The 22,954-nt window shown below is 40.9% G+C and overlaps 2 protein-coding genes across 4 annotated transcripts in view; one reads left to right on the top strand and one right to left on the bottom strand.

Moving 5' to 3' along the window:
* The window catches only part of IGF2BP2 (insulin like growth factor 2 mRNA binding protein 2), a 167,903-nt gene that overhangs the window by 15,041 nt on the left and 129,908 nt on the right, over window positions 1-22,954 (bottom strand). The window contains exons 5-11 of one of the 3 annotated variants that reach the window (XM_055408792.2): window positions 22,762-22,825; window positions 19,951-20,023; window positions 19,751-19,863; window positions 17,742-17,876; window positions 13,146-13,268; window positions 12,652-12,787; window positions 10,095-10,223 (exon numbers count right to left, since the gene is read on the bottom strand). In XM_055408792.2, coding sequence (XP_055264767.1) covers window positions 10,095-10,223; window positions 12,652-12,787; window positions 13,146-13,268; window positions 17,742-17,876; window positions 19,751-19,863; window positions 19,951-20,023; window positions 22,762-22,825 — 773 coding nt within the window. Of the gene's footprint in view, window positions 1-10,094; window positions 10,224-12,651; window positions 12,788-13,145; window positions 13,269-17,741; window positions 17,877-19,750; window positions 20,024-22,761; window positions 22,826-22,954 lie in introns of all 3 variants that reach the window. The other 2 variants (XM_055408791.2, XM_055408793.2) reach the window with 2 other exon arrangements.
* Window positions 13,352-13,656, top strand: RPL39L (ribosomal protein L39 like). Its single transcript, XM_088838423.1, has one exon. The coding sequence runs from the start codon at window positions 13,381-13,383 to the stop codon at window positions 13,534-13,536; it is 156 nt and encodes a 51-aa protein (XP_088694549.1). The 5' UTR covers window positions 13,352-13,380; the 3' UTR covers window positions 13,537-13,656.

The raw sequence follows: 22,954 nt of genomic DNA, 5'->3' as shown, positions 1-22,954 counted from the left end.
TATATATTTTATGGGTAGAACGTTAAGCAGAGTCAGCAGAGTCAGAGTCTAGTTCACTGTGCTTTACTCATAAGGCCAAGTATAACAAATGCTGACCTGCCTGTTACAGGAAGGACGGTGGACACATGGCCCTGACAGGAAGGGAGGTGGACAGCTCTGGGACCAATCCCCGAGGGCCTGTCTGTCTGGCAGTTGTCAGACACAATGAGGCTTGGAGTTAGTGGACCTAACTTCCATTTGAAGACCCTTGAACATCTCCTGGTGTTCTCTGTCCCCCGAATATCCAACTGGCTTCTCTGTTCCAGAGTACAACATTGCCTTAGGAATCAAAATATAGCTATTCCTTTTTTTGAGTTTGGGCAGTGGACTTCTGACCTCAGGGGAAAAAGAGATGTGAACACGGTGGGGAGTTTCCTCCAAGGGTGCTTGGGGTGTCCACAGCACCTGCAGGAGACAGAAGCTCTGCCAAAGGAAGGGAGTTCACTTCAGTCACTCAGTCGTGTCCGACTCTTTGTGACCCCATTGACTGCAGCACGCCAGGCCTCCCTGTCGATCACCAACTCCCGGAGTTCACTCAGACTCATGTCCACTGTGTCGGTGACCCATCCAACCAAATCATCCTCTGTCGTCCCCTTCTCCTCCTGCCTTCAATCTTTCCCAGCATCAGGGTCTTTTCCAGTGAGTCAGTTCTTTGCATCATGTGGCCAAAGTATTGAAGTTTAAGCTTCAGCATCAGTCCTTCCAATGAATATTCAGGACTGATATCCTTTCGGATGGACTAGTTTGATCTCCTTGCAGTCCAAGGAACTCTCAAGAGTCTTCTCCAACACCACAGTGAAAAAGCATCAATTCTTCAGGACTCAGGTTTCTCTATAGTCCAACTCTCACATCCATACATGACTACTGGAAAAACCATAGCTTTGACTAGACAGCCCTTTGTTGGCAACCATGCTGTAAAACCAGCCTCTACTTTTCGTAAAGTGGAAAGAGGCTGCAGTGAAACCTCATGGCCACAAGAGGGGGCTATGAGATCAGTGTTCTCCTGGGAAACTCCACTTTTGAAAGGAAGCTGAGTGAAGATGTTTGGCTTACTTGGTCCTGCCTTTCTTGAAGAACACCAACTCCAGACTCTACTTAGTGCAGGCCCCAGTTCTGGGCCATGGAGGGTTGGGAGAGAATTCCAGCAGCTTTTCTGCTCAGACAAATCCTTGGGGAAAGGATGTGTCTGCCCTCCTCTCACCTGGAAAGTTTTTCCTTCGGCTCTCAGCAGAAATAATTCTTTTGACTTGTGATTTGACCCCAAAATAGACAAACCACAAGGGTAGCTCTGTTTTGGGTTTAAATACTTCCAAGACAAATATGGTATCAAATTTAGATCTACCAGTTGGGTTGGGGAGGGAATGAACTGTAAAAGGATAAAAAGAACTGATTCCTCAGTCCCCTTTCTATTCATGAATTACAGTTGGGAAACCATCATGGAGAAAGAACCCTGAACACAGCAATCAGGAGCTTGTTTCTAGCTGAGGCTCTGTCATTAGCTTTTGTGTTTGCAGGATGGTTTTTGGAGTCAGAAGACTCAGAAGACTTGAATCTGAATCACTAGCTGTATACAACTGGGGATAATTTACTCAACTTTTTTGAACCTCATCCACACATGGATTTAAAAAGTATCTAGAGCTTATAATACTATTGTGGGAGTTCACTCAACTGTTTATTCATTCATGCATAAGAAATCTGAGCAAAAGTACTGTTCTAGGTGCTGGGGACACAGATACTAAGACAGAAAAGGGTCACTGCCATCACGGAACTTAGGTTCTACTGGGGAGGCAGACAGTAAGTGAAAGAAATGAATAGGACATGAGGAGGGGTAGCTGCTGAGATGAGCCGTGGGCTGGTGATTTCACCTGGAGGGGTCTGGGAGGACTCTGGGAGGAGGTAACTTATGAGTGGGGACCCACGAGGATATGGAGCCCCATGTAAGGCAGTAGGTAAGAAACATTCTAAACAGAGTTCTTTGAGATACAGAGCTGGGAAAGGACTTGGCCTGTTTGGAAAACAGGAGAGGCCAGCATGGCAGAAATAACTGAGAATGACATACGATGGAGAGGCAGGCGGTGCGAGGTCGCGCACAGGTGGGCCTCGGTCTGGATGTGGGTTTGACCCTACATACAACAGATGCCCCTGAAGTACACTACATGGCACTCGATGAGGTCACAGGCATGGAGAATCCATCACTGGGCACCGCATGGCCTTAACCATTGGTAAATGAGTACTCTTATCACACTTCCCATTCCCTCTACCCCCACACTTACAGGGGAGGCCACAACCTCAAATGGAAGAGGTGCTTAGGCTTAATGATCAAAAAGTGACCTGCTGAATAAATGTTCTCCTTAATGGGAAAGCAGGGTGTAGCCATCTGACAAACTGGGGCCCCAGAGTGGGACAGGTGGTATGGAACCCTAACTCTAAAATGGCAGTTGAACTTACTGTCTCAGTTTGAAGGTCCTCAGCTATTTCATTGGATAAGGCAATGGCACCCCACTCCAGTACTCTTGCCTGGAAAATCCCATGGATGGAGGAGCCTGGTAGGCTGCAGTCCATGGGGTCACTAAGAGTCAGTCACGACTGAGAAGATTCACTTTCACTTTTCACTTTCATGCTTTAGAGAAAGAAATGGCAACCCATGCCAGTGTTCCTGCCTGGAGAATCCCAGGGACGGGGGAGCCTGGTGGGCTGCCATCTATGGGTTCGCACAGAGTCAGACATGACTGAAGTGATTTAGCAGCAGCAGCAGCAGCAGGTATTTCATGAGGGAGAAGCTACTTTACTTTTGATGGTTCAAAAGAATTACAATTTTAGATATGAGGGGAGAAAAGAGATCATCCTGAAGGTCCTCCTGAAAGATGTGACCCCCAAAAGAGAGGCCACAAGGGTAGGGGTGTCACTATTATCCACTGGTTCATTTCAAATTCTTGGTTTGAGGGAAGTTAGTGTCATCTATGCTTGACCATGCTGGGGTAGTAGGCGGGTAGATATCAAACTCTGGACACCTGATGTGAAGACGAGACTCATTGGAAAAGAAAAGACCCTGATGCTGGGAGAGACTGAAGACAAAAGAAGGGGGTGGCTGAGGATGAGGTGGTTGCATGGCGTCACTGACTCAATGGACATTTTGACAAGTTTGAGCAAATTCCGAGAGACAGTAAAGGACAGGGAAGCTTGGGTGCTGCAGTTCACGGGGTCACAAAGAGTTGGACATCACTTAGTGACTGACCAACAACAAAAATATATCAAACACACTCATGAACGTTTAGAATGGAATTAAAGCTGGGCCTGCTTTTCCTAGAAGAACTACAGGGTCCTCAGTTCCAAGCTGTTGGGTACGACCATTTGATGCATCATTTAGGTGATATTCTGAATCACAAAGAAATCATGGAGCAGGAAGAGAGAGGGGTGTGGAAAGGTCATAAAGAGGCAAGGGTCAGGGATACAAAATCTTTTCAGATCTATAAATAGCTCTAGTGTGATACCAGAGTGCTGTTACAGAGATGGCAGGGGTTCCTCCCTGGAACGTGGGGCAAGGGAATGGACTTGGGCAGAGGGGTCAGGGTCATGGGTAGAGCTGTTCAAGGTTCAGAAGGTACACATGCTTGTCCAGTGCCTCCTTCCAGCCCCTGCCTACCAGCCCTGTGTGCTCTGAGGACCACCTCAGGAGCTGAAGGGGACCAGAAGTTGGTAAGCTAGAAAGAAGTGGAACCAAGATTAGAGCACAGATCCTCTGACTCTGTGTCTCTAGATCTTAACCCAATGCTGCCCTCACATGGAACATTCCAAATTCACTGGTTTATAGGTGGGACCCATGGAGTATGTTATGATAAGGCTGCCCAAAGGATTCTAATATGCCTTTGGCTGAGTTTAAGTACATGAATGAACAATTAAAACTCACAGGACATATACAGAGACCCAGCAGCATGAAAGAGGGAAACAAAGCTAAGCAAGGCAAGCACATGACCTTGGTAAATTAATTCAGCAGAGAGGGAGAGCTTTTTTAAAAAGTCTGCTTTGATTTCTCAGTGAGATTCAAGAGGGCAGTGCTTAAAGGTCCGTCTAGTCAAGGCTATGGTTTTTCCAGTGGTCATGTATGGACGTGAGAGTTGGACTATAAAGAAGGCTGATCGCCAAAGAATTGGTGCTTTGGAACTGTGGTGCTGGAGAAGACTCTTGAGAGTCCCTTGGACTGCAAGGAGATCCAGCCAGTCCAGCCTAAAGGAGATCAGTCCTGGGTATTCATTGGAAGGACTGATGCTAAAGCTGAAACTCCAATACTTTGGCCACCTCATGCGACGAGTTGACTCACTGGAAAAGACTCTGATGCTGGGAGGGATTGGGGCAGGAGGAGAAGGGGACGACAGAGAATGAGGTGGCTGGATGGCATCACTGACTCGATGGACTTGAGTTTGAGTGAACTCCGGGAGTTGGTGATGGACAGGGAGGCCTGGCGTGCTGTGATTCATGGGGTCGCAAAGAGTCGGACACGACTGAGCGACTGAACTGAACTGACACTGCTATGAGGAAAGCCAATCAGAGAACTAGATCATCAATCTTAGAAATTAAAACTAGCAGAGTAAAAACTCAATAGAAACCACATAAATAGAAGCATGGACACCTTTGAAAAGTCGGTCAGTGCACAAGAAGGTTAACTCACACAAAACAAAAGGAGGGACTCAGAAGGACATGACAAGTAGGGTGAAAGGATTACTCTCTCTCCAGAAAGTGTAAACTCCAGAAGGATAAAACAGAGTAGAGGGAAGAGAAACATACTAAAATTAATTACAGATGCAGAAGGTTTCCTGAACCAGTGAAAAACCTGAACAGTCAGACTGAAGGGCTGAATCACATTTCTGATTTCCCAGGGTGAAGGTGAAATGCTACAAAAAGCAAAAAACTTAGAGGCAAATGAAAAAAAAAGTTTCTTACTGGTAGCAAGTTATCTGAAAAGCAAAATGCTACGAGTACTGCTTTAAGAGTTCTAAAGGAATATGACCCTAGAATCTCTAACCATCCAGTTGAACTTTCATTCATGTGTGAAGGGCAAAAAAGCCATTTTAAGATAAACAAAGGCTTAGAAATTATACTATTTATGTGCTATTCCTGAAAAAAAGTTATTTAAGGAAGTACTCCAGAAAAACAAACAAAAACAAATAACTCAAGAAATGAGAAAATATGGAACACAAGAAACCGTCTACAGTGAGCAGAGACCAGTAAAATTTAGCTAATTCTAAATAACTCTGAATTACGAGATTGTGTACTAAGAAAGAAAATAATTTGGACTAAAGTTCCAGATTATTTCTAGATTAATATAATTATGAAAATACATTAAACAAATATCTATTAGAAATAAAGAATTTTAAAAAGTCATGATCATAGTGGAAACAGTAAACTGCTCTCAAAATGTAATAAGTCATAGAGATTAAAAAATAGAGAGGATACAAGTCATCAATTAAAAGCTTGACTTTACAGCCATAAACACAACTTTTAGTCCATTAGAGAAGGTATATCTTTCCAAGATCCATGGTTTCCAAAATTTGATCACGCATGAGAGCAAGACCACAAAAACCAGAACTGTTCCAATAACATTCTTTGAGAGGAAAGTACAGGAAACTGTTGTAAGATAACAAAAAGGAAACCCTTAACTACTAAAAAATTAAAACTTCCTAACAAATTTGATTAAGGAAAGAGAAAACACAGTATATGATGTTAGGAATGAAAAGAGACATTCACAAGTTTGAAGCTTTAAAAGGCAATAGATTGCTTTGTACAGCTTTGTATCACTAAGTATGAAAAGAGAGATGAATACTTTTACAGGAGAATATAAATCAACAAAACCAAGTCAGAAACTTATATAGTCTCAATTTTCCCAAGTATAGTATAACCTGACTATTCTTTTCAATTCAATCTTTTGAGGGAAAAAAGTGCTGACAGTGTTGACACTATCAAAGATAGTATAAAACTACAGTAACTGCGGTGCAGACAAAAAGATGAATGGAACAGAATAGAGCCCAGGAATAAGATTCAGTGGCAATCTGGCACACAACAAAGCTGACACTTCAAACTGAGTGATGCATTGGAAAAAAAATAACATTGAATCCCTAGCTCAATGTACAAATTAAGATAAACTGCCTATGAATTATAAGCAACAATCCCCCCAAATCAACAAGTAAAAATGACTGTCAGAAAACCTGGGAGGATATTGCATACTCTTACATAGCAGGCAGCTTTTTCTTAGCATAACATCAAAGGCCAGAAGTCCACAAAGGAAAACAACACTGATCTAGCTTAATTCTTAAAATTTCTTCATTAATTCTGTTGAAGGAAACGTGAAAATTAAAAAGAAAATGCATTCCCTTTTGATGTAATAATTGCAGTCTTAGAATTTACTTCTTGATTTGCTCACACTCATATGTTTAAGGACATTCATTTTGACACTATTGGTAGCAGAGAAAGCCTAGAGAAAACCTAAATGTCAAAAAACAGCATGTTCAGTAGAAAAATTATAGTAATTTCACAAAATGGAATTAAAAAGCCATTAAAGAGAATTAACTCTAGATATGGAAAGATGCTCATAGTAAGTGAAAAATAAAACAACAGTAATTCACTATATGTGACGTGATTCCATTTGTCTTTTAATAAAATGATTATACATATGCTCATAAAACATTTTAAAACGTAAAAATACTATACTTCTGGGGAGTGGTAGTTGGGTAAAATTTGGGTAAGAGAAGGAAGACTAAAGGGAAAACATTTACTATTTACTTCATATAGTAGTTCACTTGTTCAAAAAAAACCTATTTAAAATTACTATGGCACAAGACACCACAAATAAAGCAAAGAGAAATGACAAGCTGGTGGAAGATATTTACAACATGACAAATGGTTAACAGCCTTAATATGTAATTAGCTGTTACAAATCATTAAGAAAAAGATGGGGGGAAAAGACAATAGCAGCTAAGATTTATACAGCAATTACTGTGTACAGATATTTACTTATTTGATTACCCTCACAACAATTCCATGAAACAGAGAAGGACATGGAAATGCAAAGAGGCTAAGGCTCTTGCCCAAGTTTGTTAAAAATAACAAGTGATATAGTACAGAGATTCAAACACAGGTTGTCTGACTCCAGAATCTATACTGCCTCTCTGTAGATGGATAGGCAAGGGATACAAAAAGACAATTAATTAGACAGGGAGAAAAATGTCCCATAAGCCCCAAAGTGCTTATTACAAGTAAAAGATACTCTAATAGTACCTTTTAAAGGATCAGACTGCAGGGCTTCCTTGGTGGCTCAGTGGTAAAGAATCTGCCTCCCAAAGCAGGAGACACAGGTTAGATCCCTGACCCAGAAGATCCCACACGTCATGGAGCACCTAGGCCCGTGCGCCACAACTATTGAGCCTGAGCTCTGGAGCCTGGAAGCTGCAACTACTGAGCCCATGGGCTCCAAGTGCTGATGCCTGTGTGCCCCACAGACTGCTCTGCAATGGAAGAAGCCACCATAATGAGAAGCCCACACAGCAACGAAGACCCACACAGCCAAAAAGAAACAAAATTATTGTTAAGAAAGTACCAGATTGCAAGGAATAATCACTGGCAGTGACAGAACAGAAAGAAAAAATGCCTCTGTGTCACATACCAGATAGGAAGCAATAGTAGTACATTCTTTATGTATCAAAATTTATATGCTAATAAATATAAAAATATCAACATTTATATTTTTATATACTTATACATTTTCTGGCTCAGCAATTTTATTTCTAGGAATTTATTCTGAGAAAATAACTGGATAAAAGAATCATGATTATATATATAAGAATTTCCATTGTAGAATGAAAATTTGGAATATATATCATCTATATACTTAATATATATGTATATATACATTGTATATATACTCACACACAAATAAATAGAAACACTAGTTATTTCAAGATTAAGAAAAAACTTGCACTTGTACCATTTGCTTCTTAAATACTATGCATGTATTACTTTTATAACCAGAAAATGATAAAAATGGTAATTTTCACATATACATGCATACATCAAAAGCTTCCAGCAATGGTACCCCAATTAATGCATGTGTGAGCCACCTATAAACAGGTGCACAGATCTCCTGACCTTCGGATATTGAGAGCAAAAGCACTAGAGGTTTGTGATATATAAAAGCAAAGAAATATCCTAATTCCTTGAAATTTGAATGTCTAAGTGACAGGAAAGCAGTAATGTTTTATAAATATTTGAAGGATCCCCACCACTCCAACCTACCCTGTCCTTCTCAGGAGGCCTGGGTCCACCTGGGAAGCCCTCAAGCCTCCAATTCAGGGTCTAGATCCTGCACAGGTGGGTAGCAATGCCCACCTCCATGCCCTCCCTGTCTTCTGTAGCTGTCAGAGAGAGAGAGAGGTCTGCAGGAGCTGTACTGTTGCAGAGTTGGGGCAACTGTATGCTTCAGATTAGAAGCTAATCTTGATCTAAGGGCTCAAGATCAGAACTACATGGCTTTTAACTTGAAAATATTTTATTTAAAATCTGTTTCACAGAGAACAGAAACTACTTTCATGAAAATCATTATTCTACTGTTTTAGTAAAAAAAAAATCTCAGATGTAAAGGATGTAAAGGAAGCTTTCCAACTGGCAAAACCTATTTTCAAGTTTAGAAAATATTCTGCTATCATATGAAAAGTTCTCTTCTTGTTTTTCAGTTCAGGGATCTGCAAATTTTTCTGTATAGAGCCAAATAAATATTTTAGGCTTTGCATATCTCAGGGTCTCTACTGCATTTACTTAACTCTGCCATCACAGCAGAAAAGCAGACGGACAATGCGTTTAATAAACATTCATAGTTGTATATATACACAAAAATAAGTGGTGGGCTGGGTCTGGCCTCAGACTGTCATTTGCTGAGTTCTCTTTCAGATGATCAATTTTAGAATAATTTTCTACTGCATTACATCTTTTTTTCTCCCACCACTGATGTTACTTAGGTTGACAGAGTAGCGTGACTTTCAAAGTTATCACTGGTGGAGCAGTACCTATAATCTTTCTTTCAAGAAATGACATGTATCTACGGCCAGCTCACTGTCCCGGGCTCAATCATTCTCACAGCTCAGCAGAGATGGGGACACACACTTCTCAACGCTGCTCTCCCTCCTTAGCATACCTATATGATGTAACAGCTGCCAGTTCCCTCCTGCCATATTCCCAGCTCCCTTTAACACAAAGACGGACAGACAGATAGACAGACACACACATGGCTCAATACTGGGTGCTATCCTTTAGTTTAAGGGAAAATGTATATAACTCTAAAGAAATGGTATGGAGAGATTTAAGTTAATGTTCTCCAACCTTATTCTTCCCATTTAAACAGTATGAACTACTTAAAAAATAAGTAGTATGTGTGGAGAATTAGGAATTAATTAAAAAAAAAATAAGCTGTCAAGTATCCTGAGCCCTAATTTGGTAACATGTTGATCTTGAATGATGCTTGTGGATGGGGACAAGGAGAAAACACATAAAGTTCACATTTCTTCTTCTGCTATTAATTAGGATTCAAACAAGAAATACTTACTGAGAATCTACTAAATGCCAGGCATTGTGCTAAGTGTCTAGGAATAAACACTGTGGGTGCTATTTTCTTTTAAAAAACTATTAATAAAATATAATGCACTTGAATCGTAGACCCAGGTTAGAATTTTATACATGAGTCATCTAGGTACGAAAATATATTTTAGTAAGTGAACAACACTCATGAAGCTGCTTATCTGCGCTAACAAATCCTTTTTTACATTGAACAGGCTTCTAGCTAATGAATTTGCTAGCAGTCTCTTTCTTTCCCAGATATGATATATACTATGTTTAAGAGCACAAATTTAGAGGATGGTTTTAATCTGTCCATTAGGAAGAAGTCCTAAGAACTGTTGAATTCAGCCCTTATGAGCACGGCCTCCAAATGAAAGCTTTGGCTCTGATTCAACACAGCAGAGAAATGCTGCTGCCTGGAGGAGCATGAGCAAACCCCTGAAAGCTGAGCTACTTACAGCGAAAGGGTGGTAGGGGGGAGCGGGGGGAGCTCCTCGGGGCCCTGCTGGTGGAGGCAGCACGGAAAGTCCTGTTGAAAAGATGCCAAGTGCGCTGAGGTTCAACCCCGGGATCAGATTGGCTTGTTGCTGGGAATAAAAATGGAGAAAAAGTTGAGGGGAGGAAACCAGAGAGGCCCAGCTTGCCTGGGTCAACCTCCGTCTCTTGTCTGGATGGCATCAGTGTCTGCTACTCAGTTCACCCAGGCCCCGTGGACCTCTTCCTCACCCTGCTGCTGGGGTGAGCTCTCCAAACCTCAACCTGACGGTGGCACTCCTTTCAAAGCTTCTCTGCTGCTTTGAGTGTCTACACATCTTAACACAGCAATGAGGCTCTTCCTGGGGACCAGGCCACCTTGCCAGCCTCTCCTGCTAACCTTCACTCCCACCCTGCCCAGTCCTGCTCCTCTCTCTCCTCTGGATCCCCCGCACACTTTGTCTGCTTTGCGAGAACTGTTGCTTGTCTCCATCCTTGCCTGGCTACATCCTACTCATCATGTGGGTTTCACCTGAGCTTATGCGTCCCCTCCTCAAGGACCCTTCTTTCATCCCAAAGGCCTCAGCTCAGGTGCCCTTTCTGTGCTCTCCTAACATAGTCATGTTCCCCTAAAACAGCAGGCATCACATAGCATTTGAATGGCCTGTGTAGTTGCCTCTCCGCCTTTCAGACAATTTCCTCATGGACAGAAACTGTCTTGTTTAGTGCTGTGAGCTCAGTGCCTGGTACATAGTAAGTACTCAGTAAATATTTGCTGAATGAATATGATTAAAACATGTTGGCTGAATAGTTCTTCCTAACTCTATCCAGGGAAAGATAAGACTCCTCATTAAGATACTACACGTGTAAACTCTTATCCATGTTTGGAATGGTCCACAACTTTGGCTTATTTACCATTAGGCTGCCAGTTTCGTGATCATCTCACTTGCTTATTTCACATTTAAACAGGGGGATGCTCACACAGGCTGCCCTTCAGAGGCAGAGGGATTATGTATCTCCCACCCTAGTCTGTAACCAACCTGTCCTACCACTGCCTCCCCGACCACCGAGCAAATCTCTAACATTTTCTCTTTGCTCATCTGTGGCTCTAGGGTCACCCAGTACCTTGCCTTCATTTAGAATGTCTGGAACAGGAGAGTTAGGATCTTAGCCTTTATCCCATTCATGTGTGAGATCTAGTAATTTTGTTATTCACCTATCAATGCATGACTTCAGCACAGACATGAATGAACCTAAGTGATGCACATGCTCAGGGGAAGATGCCTTTGCAGCATTTCCGGGTGTTCACAGAAAGAGTTTATCATAAGATATCAAGATCCCCAAAGAAGAAAATGAGATCAGTGGATGATACTTTGACAGACACATACACACAAATGGGGGGAGGGAAGGGCACACTGCAGCCTCCTCACCATGCTCACCATGTCCCGTAATTATCATGTGGGCCGCTAAGGTGGGACGTGGGGTGAGGTGGGAAGGGAGTACTGACCTGAGCAAGAAGGTCCTATGGCAAGTGCTGCAGTGAGGGACCTGGGGCTGTGTCTCACCCACCTCGTCCTCTCTCAACATTGAGTCCTCTGTGAAATGTTACAAAGTCTGGGGTTTTCTTCCAAGTCATCCAAGTGGGAGTGGGGACGTGGATGAAGGTTCAAATGAAGCAAAACAGGCCATGAACGGGTAACTGCTGAAGCTAGATTATGGGCATATGAGAGCTTATCATAGTATCCTTTCCTGTTTTGTATATGTTAAAAAGATCATTATCATAAAAAAAATGAAAAAATTTACTCCTCTGGGCTGAGTTTATGCTTTTGATTAAAAGGACAAATATTTTTAAGATTTCTGAATGAATTTCAGGATGGTGTCTCCCCATTATAAAGTTGAAACCAGGTAGTAATAACAGGAAGGACAAACCCAAATCAGTCTGCCAGAATTATTAGAGTCGAGGTGGATGACAACATTTATTGGACAATCTAAAAGGACAGATCAGTGAGGGATAAAAATCAGAAGTTTTTTTAAAATTGGAAAGTACAGGGGAAAAAGAATCTCACTTTTCTAACATAACAGCTGTCTTGATTTTTATATTTAGCCTTCTATATTATTGACTCATTTTGACTCATATTATTTTATATAATTAAAACCCTAGTTATATATACTTTTATATTAATATATTTTCTTAATTTTGACTCATATTATTTTATATAATCAAAACCCTAGTTATATATACTTTTATATTAATATATTTTCTTAATTAACAATATATCATAAGCAATTTCTGATTTAAAAATCTTCCAAGCTGTGATTTTAATGACTTCACACTATTTTGTCGAGTGTACTTAGCATATTTTTACTAGTTCATCTCCTGATTATTCTAATGCCCTTGCCCCCAAGAAGAAAGGCATAACTCTGTACTCCTATTCTAAAGTGCTTCTTCACTTTCCGAATGACAATTATTCTTAGAGAGGCTTGGGTCCTGCCTGACAACACGTGAGAAAACCAGTGGAGAAGAAAGCAGTCAGCACTTACATTAACAGCCAGCATATCATTTTCAAAGGCCTCACGCAGCTTCTTCATAATCTCTATTTCGGCATTGGCACAGGCCTCAACTGTGCCCTTCACAGTGATGGTTCTTTCAGGGTTGTATATGCTCAAATCCTGCAAGCTGGCCACCAGGAAAAAGAGAAAAATTTCCTTTTTTCAAAAGGAAAAATAAAATCCCAGAAGAGTCACACTCAAGTCTTGGTGGAAGAGGCAGGGAGAAGATGGATACCCTCACCTCACACTGTGGCACAGAACATCTGCCATCTTATCTCAAATCTTTGCAGTGACTTAGATGATATCAGTAGAGAAGGTTTGACTGGGAACTACTTATGCATTTGTTTTGACAGTGCTGAAGATAATTATATGATTATCTTACGATTACATTCCCATTATAAGGAAAAGCAGATGAACGAGCTGGACATATCAAAATGCTCACATTCTCCATTACTGGGCACAGTTAATTGGAACAAGTAGCTTACGATGAGATTGTTATCTTGGTCCCTGTCTCATGTTCAATTTTCTTCAAATTTCTGCCTTCTTTTCCAATCAGTCTTCCAACCAAGCCATTGTGGGCCAAGATCTTCAGAGGAATCTCTTCAGCTCTAAAAGAGACAACAATTTGACATTTAAGTTGAACACAATGGTTGACTTAAGAGCTACTGTACTCTTTTCTCTTCTCCGCCATCCTCTGTGCGGTTGAGTTCTCTCCTCACCATGTCTTCTTACAAGACTTTCAGGATCAAGCGATTCCTGGCCAAGAAACAAAAGCAGAATCGTCCCATTCCTCAATGGATTCGAATGAAAACTGGCAATAAAATCAGGTACAACTCCAAGAGAAGACATTGGAGAAGAACCAAGCTGGGTCTATAAGAAGCCTCACATAAAAAGTGGCACATATGTTAAGACCACTTTTTTAAGCAGCCAAAGCACAGTGAGAACATCACTACTGTAATGCTTGGCTTCTGATGTTTCTTATTTCCTCACTATCAGTCTGAGACTCAGTAATAAATATGAAACACTGGAACTGTTAAAAAAAAAAAAGAGCTATTGTTGTTGTTTAGTAGCTAAAGTCATGTCTGACTCTCTTGCAACCCCATAGACTGTAGTCCGCCAGGCTTCTCTGTCCATGGTATTAAGAGCTATCACCCTTCTTATTTTCTACAAATAGAATAGCTGTTTTTGTTCAGCTACCAAGTGGCCATGGGCTTTAGGAGAAGCTGGGTTTCTCACTAACTCTAGTGCATGAATTCTGATTAACACAAGCCAAATCATGTTAATTTTACTCCCTTGTTGTGACTGCTTGGAAATACGTCCATGAGACAGACTGGCCAATGAGGTATCAGAAGAGGTCTGTAGGGTGGCTTTAGGAAGGTTTTCCTTGCTCTTAAAAAAGGCACAAGGGATAATGACATCAGTCAGATGGTAGACTAGGAACTACAGTCCCTCCTATCCCTACAGACACCAAGTTGACAACAAAAGATAGGCTAAAATCTTTCTCTGAGAACTCTAGAGATCAGGGGAGAAGCTATACCACCCAGGCTTATATAAAACCAAAAAGGGATTCTAGCAAAAGGAGTAAGAAGTTTTGTGGCATTTGGCATGCCTTTCACACGCCTTCCCCTACACAACATAGCAAGGGGAAACTGGGAATCCTCCACACCAAGGCCCCTCCCCTGGGACAGAAACAAAGGCCTGGATAATGAGTCCAACATTCTGGCTTGCCCGGGGGTGAGATAGGTTTCTGTCTCCTAACTTCGGAAGCTGCCAAGCCCGGTGCCCGAGTCTGGAAGCTGCTGAAAACAGAGGTGTATAGTATGTCAGAGCTGCAGTTCCACAGTCAGAAGCTAGGAGGAGAAAGAAATCAGAAATGGTTTGAGAGGTCCTAAAACCTCCAGCCAGGCTGATTAGTGAAAGTCCTCCCCTGAATCAAAGCCAGTACGCAAAGATTCTGAGAGGTGATTGCTTTTTCTGATGCCCAAATTCAAGCAAAATAATTATAAGCCATAGAAAGAAACAGAAACATGGTCTAATCAAAGGATCAAAATAAAACTCCAGAAACTGACCCAAAAGAAATGCAGATCTATGAGCTATTTGACAGACTTAAAATTAAAGTAGAGATGCTCAATGACCTACATGAGAATAAAAACAACTAAATGAAATCAGGAAGGTAATGAATGAACAAAGTGAAAATATTAACAAAGAAAAAGAAGCTATTAAAAAACACCCTAACAGAAATAATAGAGCTGAAAAATATAACTGAAATATTAAGGGGATTCAAAAGCAGATATGGTCAGGCAGAAGACAGACTCAGAAAACTTGAATATCAGTCATGTGAAATCATCAAGTGAAGGGAGAAAAAAGAATTTTAAAAAAAGTAGAGACAGGATAATGGGCTTATGGAACACTATCAAATCGATCAAGAAACATGTCATTGGAATCACAGAAGGACAGAGAGAGAGACAAGTGAGAGAGCTTATTCAAAGAAAATAGGCAGAAAAGTTTCCAAATCCGAGAAAAGAAATGGACATACAGATTTAAGAAGCTCCAAGAACATCCACCTGGGATAAACCAAAAGAGAATCACACTGAGACACATTGTAGCCCAGGTGTCTAAACTCAAAGAGAAAATCTTGAAAGCAGCATGAGAAAAGTGATTGGTAACATACAAGATTCCATAAGATTACAGATGGATTTCTAAGCAGAAATCTTCAGGACAGAAGGGAATGGGATGACATACTCAAAGCACAGAAAGAAAAAACTAGCAACCAAGAATACTGTATCTAGCGAAACTGTCTTTGAAAATGATAGGAAAAATAAGACTTTTCCTGATAAACAAAAGTCAAAGGAGTTCACTACTCCTAGACCAGTTCTACCGGAAATGCTAAAGGGAGTCTTTTAAGTTGAAATGAAAAGATGGTTCAACATACAAAAATTAATATACTATATTAACAGAATGAAGGACAAAACCCACATGATCACCTCAGTTGATAAAAGAAAAGGCATATCAGATACACTGAAGAAAGTAAAACAGAAAGAAAAGTCATGGGCCTTTGAGTCTATGATTCAATTGACACGGTGGTCATTCTCACATAGTAAGGACTTCTAATTATGTGACATCAAAACTGTATCTTATTACTTAAGCCATTTGTTACGTTTTCTGTTACTTGAGACCAAAAGCATCTAACAGATGCACTACAACAGCCTCAAAATAAAGGGATGTTTGAAGAAGCTCCATTAGAATGTGACTTGCAGAGGGCAGGATTTTTTGTCAGCTTTGTTCACTGGGACACAGAACAGTGCTTGGCACATAGTATGTACTCAATAAATATTTGATATGTGGATGGCTAAGTGGTAAAGAATCTGGCCGCAATGCAGGAGACGTGGGTTTAATCTCTGGGTCAGGAAGATCCTCTGGAGGAGGAAATGGCAACCTACTCCAGTATGCCTGCTGGAAAAATCCCATGAACAGAGGGGAGGCTGGCAGGCTATAGTCCACGGGGTTGCTAAAAGTCAGACAAGACCAAACATGCACATAAATGAATAAAAGGAAAGTTTAGGATCCCTCTTCTCCTCCATCCTCCACCTCCTACTCATCTTCCTCAGGGATCAGCTGGAATGTCACTTACACAGGAAGGCATTGTCTGAAATCCCCAAATCTCTGTCTCTCTAAAGCCTTGATTAGGGCCTCCAGTTACCTGCAGTTGTTTTCCACTGTAGCACTTATCATTCATAGCTGTGCTTAATTACTTACTGGTGTAACTGTTTGTTTAGCAGATGTCTGACACTGGATAAAAAAAAAAGGAACTGGATCTTGTTCAGAGCGGTAGCCTCAGCCCCTAGCACAGTGTTCAGCATGGTGCCTTGTTAAAAAAAAAACAATTTCAAAGATATTCAAACTCTATCTTGGCTCTACATAAATACTTTAAAAATCCAGCAGTCTTTTTGATTCTTTAAAATATTGTAAGATGACGACACCTAATTCAAAGGACCAAGGAAGGTAACATTTATAAAGTTCTCAACAATCTGGATGAGAGAGGGGCTTCTTTAAACTGAGTCACAGCATTTGGGGGATTCCAAAAGTCCCAAATAGTAAGTCATTCATAAGTAAAATGTTAGAGTTCCTCATGAAGCCTAAGAATTTGCAATGTTTTTCTTTTAAGAACTACTCTCATCTCCTTGGTTTTAGAACACTATTATTTGAAACTGTTTGAATATAAATTAGTTTTATATTCAATTCATCCCTCACTGCTTCTTTATAAAACTGCCACAATACATGCCTATAAGTGGATTTTGCCAGACTTACATAGAGCCTTTTTTATTATATTATCTATTCTATTACCATTAATTTGTTTATAATACAAATTAATAAATTTGTATTACTAAATTATACAAGTTACTATGAACTGTATTTGTCATTCAAATTGGTACAACAGGAATCCTAAGCAATATTTTGTGAAAGAAATGGACAAAGGAGATACAAGAAAAAAGAATGAAATAGCTACTTAGATACCAGTTTCTACTATTTAAGGAAACATAATCCAAGCTTTAGAGTCCAAGGGGCTTAGGAGCAAAACCCTTTTGATGGTTTTGATGCAAATGTACTTTTTGAATCTTCCCCGTCCAATATGATGGCCACTAGCCATACATGTGACTACTTAAATCTGAGTGGATCAAGTTAAAATATTCAGTACCTCACTGCACTTGTCACATTTCAAGCACTCAGCAGCAACACTTGGCTAGTGGTTATTATAGTGAACAGTGCAAATATAGAACATTTCCATTAGCACACACACTGGACACACGGTTATGTTCCCATCAATAATTATTGCCAGTGAGTGATGGAAGCATTAGGATCACCAAGAGAAACATGCAAGTAGAGAAATAGCCACATTGTAAACATAAAAGATCTATTTCCCATTGTAGTCTCTATCGAACAAATACCTGAAAATTAATCCTTCCCCTGCTCCCTTTAACTCAGAAATAGATTTACAGCTCTTTGAAAACTTTCCTTCCTGGGTTAAATGAATGAGAACCTAATCTTCTTTTCTGTTGAGCAGTCTGTGCATGCAAACTTACAGTTTGGTCTCATCAGCCTCTTTCTGCATGATTTCAAGAATCATGCGGCATGCTTCAGAGGTTCCCTCTGGGGTGGCATGGATGGTGACGGGCTTCTCTGCGGCCCCAGAGTTCTCCTTTCTATGGATGTCTACCCTGCAGGAAAAGAATCAGGAGCCATAGCACAACGTCATCTGGCACTGGACCCTAGTCCAAGAAAGTGTTGCACTGGCCAATGTACAGCAAGGACACAGACAGACAATAAGTGTCATTAGCACGTTTGCAACCAATGCCATTCTCCAAGAAGGCAGCAAGCAGTGCAGAAGGTCTTGGGCCAAACCTGAATTCTTTGCAGCTCCACTTTGAAAGGAATATTTCTTACAGGAGTGCTATTGGACAAAGGCACCAAGCCAATGTGGTAATGAAGCCAGTTTGGTAAATGAAGTATTTTGTGTAGTCTTTCAAATGATCTTAAAAGTGAGCAGGATAACACTGCACATTGGCACAGTGCCAGTCTCTGAACTGATTGCAGCTTTTAAAAGCCATATGTTAATCCAACTCTAAACACCAAATTCAAGCAAGCTTTATATATCTGAGTGTGGATAGAAAACAGAGGCATGCCCTTTCTCTGCCTAAGTTTTTGGTTTCCTTGACACTGGCAGCCTGCCTTCTTCCAGACTCTTAAAACTAATGGCTCCAAAGCTTGATGACTTTATCAGACTTCTTTGGGTAGTTGTGGCTCTACTTGTTTTTGTTAACTTTCAAAATCACATAATTGATTGTATCCCTTTTTACTTTGGTTGTTAGAAGCCCAAATCCAAGTTTGGGGCCTATTTCTAAAAAAGTAGGCACACACTTTGAGAATTAACTTCACTTCTATTTAAACTTGCTACATTTATAAAGCCACTTCAAATAATATTTGGAACAAAAAGACATATAAAATAAAAATCACTTTCTCAGGGAAGCAGACTTACAGGGATAAAAGGGGACTGATTTCAAAACAAAAGAAACATCACATAGTTCTTCCTCTGACTACTATCTTATCATTTCACTCCTATGATTATAAACCCTGGGATTCATATAATTGTCCATTTTTTGGAAATAATTCAGACACTTTGAAGAAAACAGTTTTTTCTCTTTCAGGTTATAAAACCCTCAATGACCTGAGTAAAATGCATTAGGAATATAAATAACTAATACTTGTAATTTGGTGCTTTGTAATTTAAGTGCTTTCACAATAATTATTTCATTCAATCTGTCTGACTGTCCTAATTCTCACACTACTTCTAGATTAGAGAAGAAGCTGTTGATGCTCAGAAAGCTTAAAATTTTTTCTAAGCTTATATAGCTATTAAGTGGGAAAATTTGAACAAGGGTCTTTGTTTTCAAGTCCTGTGCTTTGTTCATTTTATCATGCTGCGGTTTTAGGAACATACAAAAATCAACAACCTCACAAGTTACTTTATCCACTACAACTCCTACTACCGAGTCAGCCTCCTTAAGCAGACAGAAAACTAAACATAAGGCTAATAATGGACTTTATTTCTTGCTCAATGTAGCAGTGACTCACCCGTTGCCTTTATGAAGCTGTTTGTGAGACTCCCTAGGTGGTCTCAAAGAATGACTATCACCCTGGGCTCTGACTCAGGAGAGGAGGCAAGAGCTAAGGTAAGTGGGTTCTAGGATCCCATAAAGTTCAGCCCCACACCTCTGTTGTTTTAAAAATATGTAGATGTATTCACAGGCATCAGAGAGCTTAGGAGAACAATTTGTGACTGTGAGGTCATTAGTACCTTTTTTATGAATTATTAGTGTTTCAGGTATGACCTTTAGGACATTGGCATGAAAGCTCATGAAGGCCCCTGGGTTCTGTGTTAGTCTGTTAGTAGTTCTGTTTAAAGAAGCCACTGTCCCATCCAGCACAGCCCCCCACTGCTGATGCAAGCAATAGCAACCTGGGAATGGCCGGGACCCACCAGCACTCAGGGGACCCCTCAGAAGGAAGCAAAGGAAGCCCCGGAGGCACGTACCGGGACTGGGTCTGCTTAGTGATGTTCTTTATGGTCAAGCCCTCCTTTCCGATGATGGCACCAACAAACTGGGTGGGGACCAGGATCCGCAGCGGGAACTCAATCTGTCTGGCCTGAGAAGAGCCCCCAGGGGCATGGCCTTGCTCCCGGGAAGAGTGGTCCCCACGCTGGGCTCGCTGAGGGGGCGAAGGGGAGCTCACCTCTTCATCCGGGATGTAGGAAATCTTGAAGGAGTAGTTCTCAAACTGATGCCCGCTTAGCTTCTCGATGGCTCTGAAATGCAGCAGGGAAAGTGAGCTTTGTTAGAGACCCACAATGCCAGGGTCAGTGGACCGGTTCATTCACTCTCCTTTGCTAACTGCCTTCGAGAGTGCTGTCCCCAGCACTGAGGATGCAGCCGTGAGCAAAACACACGCCATCTCTGCTCTTTCACAGAGGGTGGTTAACAAGTAATCACCAAGTATAGGTCTGGTCTGATATACAATGTGTTGTCCTGCTTTATTTTTTAACCACTTAAGGCTGTATCAAAAACTCCATAAATATTGGCATAAAATTGACTCAAAATTTTAATTGTAATATAGTTATTACTGAAAATCCAGCAGTAGATAAGCACAAATGAGAAAACATCCTAGTCCATCCTATGTCTTTCTTAAATATATTATTATTTATACAAATGGATTAATACTAAAATACTACTTTATAACCTTTAAAAATAGTTAATAGTCTAGTTTTCTAAGTGATTAAATATCCTGAAATTTAATTTTTACTGGTTAACATTCTATTGATTTGCCATCATTTTTGCAACATATTCTCTATGTTTTATATATATACACACACTCCTAATCTTTTACTATTGTAATAGTGTTGTTATGGGTATCTCTGCAACTACAACTTTACACACAGGACAGATTCCTAATGGAATTTCCTGATGGAGAGCAGGCAGAATTCTAGCATCTTAAGTATTGTTTAGAGTCCTTCTGGAAAGGTTTCAACATTTACTATCCCATAGCTGTTCAGAGAGCATTTGTTCCTTGATGCCTCAGAATTACAACTTATTATTTTAAAAGATTTATCAATTTGATAAATTGTATCTTAAAAACGATACATGAAGTGGAGCAATTTTTTTCACATATTTTTGGCAGTATGGGAAAAAATTAGACCCTATTCTGTAAGGTTAATATTTAGGGTTTGCAATTTTTAAAATATTTATTTATTTATTTGACTGCACCAGGTCCTGGTTGAGGCACGCAGGATCGTCAGTCTTTAGCTGCTGCACGTGAACTCTTAGTTGTGGTGTGCAAACCCTCAGCTGTGACATGTGAGATCTAGTTCCCTGACCAGGGACAGAACCTGGGCCCCCTGTATTAGGAGTACGGCATCCTAGCCACTGGGCCACCAGAAGTCCATAGGGTTTGCAAATTTATTACAAAGCAGCAGTTTGTGAATTCAATAAGAGCAGCAAAGTAATATCATGTACAAACGTCCCACCTAAGTAGCAGCTGGACAAAAACTGTAAAGGTGAGTTGTTTTAAATGTGTCCTGTTTATATCCATGTGCAAAAGTCAGTAGCAGGGCGTCCCTGGTGGCTCAGAGGTAAAGAATCGGCCTGCCAATGCAGGAGACATGCGTTTGAGCCCTGATCGGGGAAGATCCACATGTTGCAGAGCAACTAAGCCCATGCACCACAACTACTGAACCTGTGATTTAGAGCCTGGGAGCCGCGACTACTGAAGCTTGAGTGCCCTAGAGTCTGTGCTGTGCAACAAGAGAAGCCATCACAAAGAGAAGCTGGCACACCACAACTATAGAGCAGCCCCCACTTGCCACAGCTAGAGAAAAAAAAATTGTGCAGCAATGAAGACCTAGCACAGCCAAAAGAATATATAAAATAAAATTTCAAAATGTTTAAAAAGTCAACAGCAAATGACTATTGCCTTTTGCAATGCAAAATTAACATTTTGAAAACTAGTGGTATGAGAACAGGTTAAATATGCATTCATGGATGTGGAAACCTTGGGGAAAAAACACTAATTCTGGGATGTATAACCAATATGAATATTATGCCACCTCCATAAAGCATGACCACGTGTGACCATAATTCTAGTTGTGATGACCTGACAGGCACTTCATGGGCCTTCTACAAAAAGGAACTTGTTTTTGTTATTGTTTTTAAAATATTCAATCCCATGTGTGTTAATAGCCAAGCTCACAATTAACCATCACTGAAGCAATGTCTCCATGAGTGGGGTCAGGAGGTGAATGTGAGTAGGAAGAAGAGCCTGAGCCAGGTACTCTGATGAACCACTCCAAGATGGCAATGCTCCCTGGGGCTGATGTCACAGAGGTGAACCCCCCCTTCTAACATTCATAGAGGGAAAAGGAAGTTTCAGCATTCATCCAATGAGTGTGGACAGAAACAGGCTTGGGCTTCTTCCTCATGGTGCATGGAGAAAGCTCCAGGTGAAAGTGGCTTCCAGTGGCTGTCAAAGCAGACTATAGGAGACACAGTGTCAGAGACGTGGTGTCCTCTACCTCTGACTGTTTCAAGATACAGCTCCCACCTTGGTTTTGATGCCAAGGCTCAACATTTTTCAAGATAAAAATCTCTGTACAGTTAACAAACAGATACCCTGGTATAAATTCCTTGGGGCTCTAGTGATGTGTCAAAGATCTGCATTCCCTGGTGGCTCAGATGGTAAAGAATCTGCCTGTACTGTGAGAGACCTGGGTTCAGTCCCTGGGTTGGGAAGATCCCCTGGAGAAGGGAATGGCAACCCACTCCAGTATTCTTGCCTGGAGAATCCCATGGACAGAGAAGCCTGGCGGGCTACAGTCCATAGGGTCACACAGAGCTGGACGTGGCTCAGCGACTACACTACTACTACTGATGTGTCAAAGATCTCATCTTTTCAGAAAAGGTTTATAAACACAGGATTCAATGGACTCCAAAGACAAGCTCCCCTGGCATTCCCCAGCCCAGATTTAAAGGGAAATAAGCTAAATCCACTTACGTTTTAGCTTCTTCTCTTGTGGCATATGTGACGTTGACGACGGCAGTTTCTGTGTCTGTGTTGACTAGGAAAGAAGCAAAAACTACATTGTCATAGAAAAAAAAAGCTGTCGTCCGCTGGCTCAACGTAAATAGACTTAGAGAAAAATGCACAAAAATTTCATTGTTCAAACTCTTAAGAGTTATCTGAATCT

The sequence above is a fragment of the Moschus berezovskii genome, chromosome 1, assembly GCF_049115385.1.
Source record: "Moschus berezovskii isolate FMDL1 chromosome 1, NW_MosBer_1.0, whole genome shotgun sequence".
In the NCBI taxonomy this organism is placed as follows: Eukaryota; Metazoa; Chordata; class Mammalia; order Artiodactyla; family Moschidae; genus Moschus; species Moschus berezovskii.
This window is presented reverse-complemented; position numbering and strand designations above follow the sequence as displayed.

What these genes read in the sequence shown, in the direction of transcription:
- RPL39L (XM_088838423.1), top strand. Translation starts at nt 13,381, where the DNA reads ATGTCTTCTTACAAGACTTTCAGGATCAAGCGATTCCTGGCCAAGAAA.